The sequence below is a fragment of the Palaemon carinicauda genome, chromosome 9, assembly GCF_036898095.1.
Source record: "Palaemon carinicauda isolate YSFRI2023 chromosome 9, ASM3689809v2, whole genome shotgun sequence".
Classification (NCBI taxonomy): domain Eukaryota; kingdom Metazoa; phylum Arthropoda; class Malacostraca; order Decapoda; family Palaemonidae; genus Palaemon; species Palaemon carinicauda.
The window spans coordinates 45,221,461-45,225,478 of NC_090733.1; the positions used below are offsets into that span (position 1 = coordinate 45,221,461).

The following is a 4,018-nucleotide window of genomic DNA, read 5'->3' on the forward strand; positions in this document are numbered from 1 at the left end:
CGAAAATAAAACAAGAGAAGCAAGCTAAGAAAATTAAGGATAAACCAGTACAGCGTTTCAAGCCAGCCTTTGCAGGGGACACTGTCATGGCTCTTATTCCACTTGTTGACCGTGGACGAGCGGAGTTTGCGAATGCAAAGGCAATTACAACTGAGACAATGGATGGCGGAACTTACAAACTAAGGATAAAACATGGTTTACTTAAACAGGTGTACAGTCGGAATCAGTTCACTTTATGTGCTGAAAAATTTATATCTCTCGAAGAGGTAATAAATGATCGTGAAATCAGTCTGCAAGAGGTAGCTATTGCAGTGTGACGGGCCGAGAGAGGAGTTGTGAACTCAAAGGCAGATTGGAAACGACCGAGTTATATTGTTGTGGAACACTCTCCTTATATACAAAACCTCAAGGCAACAGGACATGACAAGTTCACAAGACAGACAATATCACAGAGGAAAAACCAGACAGGAATTTTCATGTTCGTTTTAGTGCGAGGAAGGAGCGAAGATACAAGCATAATATATAAAAAGGGAATTATGTACAATTGTGTGAAACACGGTTGGTACAGCAGGCTCAATGGAACATGGCCAGGGGACCAATAAGTGTAGCTGCACCCAGTCATGTCGGAGCAGACGCTGCAAATGCTTCAAAAACAAAGTATTGTGCAACAGCAGATGTAAATGCAGCAACTCTTGTTGAAACAAGTCAGATAATACTAATTTTGATAATTGTGGAAATAATTTCCAAATTCAGTTTTAGTTCTCTCAATATTCTAATATACTTGTAATATGTAATGTAAGTTTTTAATGTTGAATAAATAAAACACAGACCTTTATCAATACTTAGACTTTTCCTAATCAATTTTAAGTTATATATGTTTATTTTTGCTTAATGACCAGCAGCTATTGGGGTAACTTTACAAAATGGCCAACGATACTAATAGTCATTTTGCAAAATGACTAAACTTCTGGTCATTTTCCAAAATGACCACAATTATTTGGGCATTCTGCATACTGACAGATATTTTGGTCATTTTCCAAAATGACCGGGCAGTTTGCAAAATAACCAATTCCTCAAAATGACCGTAACACACCCACACACACACACACACACACATATATATATATATATATATATATATATATATATATATATATATATATATATATATATATATATATATATATATATATATATATATATAAATGTATATATATATATATATATATATATATATATATATATATATATATATATATATATATATATATATATATATACATATATGTATATATATATATATATATATATATATATATATATATATATATATATATATATATATATATATATATATATATATATATACGCACACACACACACACACACGCACAAATTGAGTTTTACTTTTCATAATGTAATTTCCTTTACCCAATGTTTTCCATATCATGCTTATCCATATATCAATTTTAGTGTCGTGTCTTAGTATTTTCACTGAACATCGCCTTATTTTTACTCATTATTACTCATTAACTTTCATTCTAACATGTTTTGCATTCTCTATTCAAATCCTCTATCGTTTGTTTTGTAACTCCTCCCATGACTCACTGAACACAACTATTATATGTGCAAATCTTGAAATGTTAAGATATTCCCTAGTAATATTAATTCTTTCTTTTTTCCAGTCTAAATTCTAAAAAAAAAAAAAAGTGTTCAAGTCATGACTTGAATAGTTTAAGAGAGATATGGTCTCCATATCAAACGCTTATTTTTCAATCAAAGTTTTCTAACTATCTTTATATAGTTCCTTTATCGATATCTTTAAGTATTTTAACATATGAGTCTTCTATTTCTTGTGTTTCAAAGATTTAAATTTTTGCTCAAGGTTTGAAAGCATCAAAAGCTTTCTCATAGTCTATAAAAGCTATACATTGTGGTTTGACATACTGGTTAATTATATGGATATAGTGAGTTGCTGTATGACAACTTTTAAAGCCTGCATGTTTTCTTGGTGGATTTATCTATTCTACCTAATAACATCTTTTTAAATATTTTAAACATTATGGAAAGTAAAATTATTGGTTAGCATTGTTTGAGGTCTTTTGTGTCTCCCTTCTTAGGGATTTGTATAATAATATTTTTTTCACTTTCAAGACTATATATATCATCATCTCCTAATACTATTGATGGAAAGGGTGTCTATTAAATTTATGACGGGCCAAGAATAGGTTGTGACTCAAAAGGCAAGATGAAAGCAACCGAGTAACTTTATTACAGAATAGCGAGTTTATATACACACCAAGTCCCGGCAAGAAGGTCACAATATACAACGGGCTATTTCTTGTCCAACCGGCAACCGGTTCTGTTAACAGTTAATAATAAGAATTTTATATACACACCAAGTCCCAGCAAAAAGATCACAATATGCAACAGGCTATTTCTTGTCCAACCGGCAACCGGTTCTGTTAACAGTTAATAATAAGAAAAGCAGACAGGTTCATGCAAGTTCCTGTTAGTGCGAGGGAAGAGCGGAGATACAAAGGATAGTAAATACAAAAAAGAGAAATGTAGTTACTATGTACGATCGTGTGACACACGGGTTGTACATGGCTCCCCCACCTAAAAAGGACATACTGTATATGTTAAATAGGGCGCCCTGATCTAGAGAGGCGAACTGTAGGTGGGTAATCTGGCAGGAGATAATTAGGTTTTAGACTATCAATGGAGATCCTGTCGTCTCAGCCACAAATTTCCTTGCGTCGGATCGCAAGGAAATGGCCTGTGTAAGGGGGCGTTAGTGGTGGTTTGTTAGTGTTGTAGCCCAGGAAGATGTGCATTTTAGAGTTCAAGTCTCTCGGTATGGGATGCTTCGCTGGGGGCTTGTAAGTCTGGCGGCATGGAGTAAATTTTCCCATACGTAACGTATGAACTGGATATCGTTGGAGGAGGTTGAAGAAGGAAACAATTTGGCAGGGATGACCAACAGGTTGCCGTACACCATTTCACCTGCCGAGGCGTCCAGGGCATCTTTAGGAGTGGTCCTTAGTCCCAGAAGGACCTGGGGTAGCTGAGTAAACGAGTTGGAGTCCTTGCAGCGGGACATCAAAGCTGCTTTGAGTGTGCGATCAAAATGTTCAACCATTCCATTGGCAGCAGGGTTGTAGGCAGTTGTCTGATGTAGGGTGATGCCCAAGAGATTCGCTAGTGATGTGCACAATAGAGAGGTGAAAGTGGTACGCCTGTCAAAAGTAATATACTCAAGGATACCAAATCTTGCAATGCATCCTGAGAGTAAGGCAGATGTACATGAGGCTGACGTTGCAGTTTCCATGGGAATGGCTTCAGCCCAACGAGGGGAGCAGTCGGCGATGGTAAATAGGTAACGATGTCCTTGTGATGTGGGTAGGGGGCCTACAACGTCGACGTGAATGTGGGCGAAATGATGCTGAGGTTTAGGAAAGGTACCCAATCCTGAATCCATGTGTCGCTGTACTTTGGAAGTTTGTCAAGAAGTACAGACGCAGATCCAATCCTTAGCATCCTTAGGAATGCGGTGCCAAATGAAGTTCGTCTTCAGAAGCTGTGCACTAGAACGACGCGAGAAATGTGAAAGGCCGTGAATGAAATCAAACCCATGTCGGCGCATGGGAGCAGGCAGGAATCCAATGTCACGGTCTACCAGTACTGACGTCACAGAGGAGGGTGGTGTTGGAGTTGTCGAGGGGGAAGTCTTTTAATGGAGTGATGAACAGGATTTCCTACATGCTTGATACTCTGGATCCTGTCATAGGGCTTCAGCCAAGGCGTTGTAATCCAATCCAAGTTTAACGTCGGCCAACATGTTTCTTATCAGGGCATTGGCAAAGGGATTGATTTTGCCAATGACGTTTTGAAGGGTGCAATTGCATTCAGTCACGGTGGAGAGATATCGGCATTGACAGGCGCACCAGGCATCAGACTGTCGAGTGAAGGGGGGCACCAGAGGCACGTGGTCTGTGCTAATGATAAAGGGCGTACT

General features: G+C 37.9%; 1 protein-coding gene across 1 annotated transcript; it reads right to left on the reverse strand.

Annotated features, from left to right (window-relative positions):
• Window positions 1-2,845: 2,845 nt before the first annotated feature.
• LOC137646377 (uncharacterized) lies at window positions 2,846-3,636 on the reverse strand. The gene is made up of 2 exons (XM_068379481.1): window positions 3,633-3,636; window positions 2,846-3,411 (listed from the first exon to the last, which is right to left on the reverse strand). Exons 1-2 carry the CDS (start codon window positions 3,634-3,636, stop codon window positions 2,846-2,848), a joined length of 570 nt encoding a protein of 189 aa, XP_068235582.1.
• Between the last annotated feature and the right edge of the window lie 382 nt (window positions 3,637-4,018).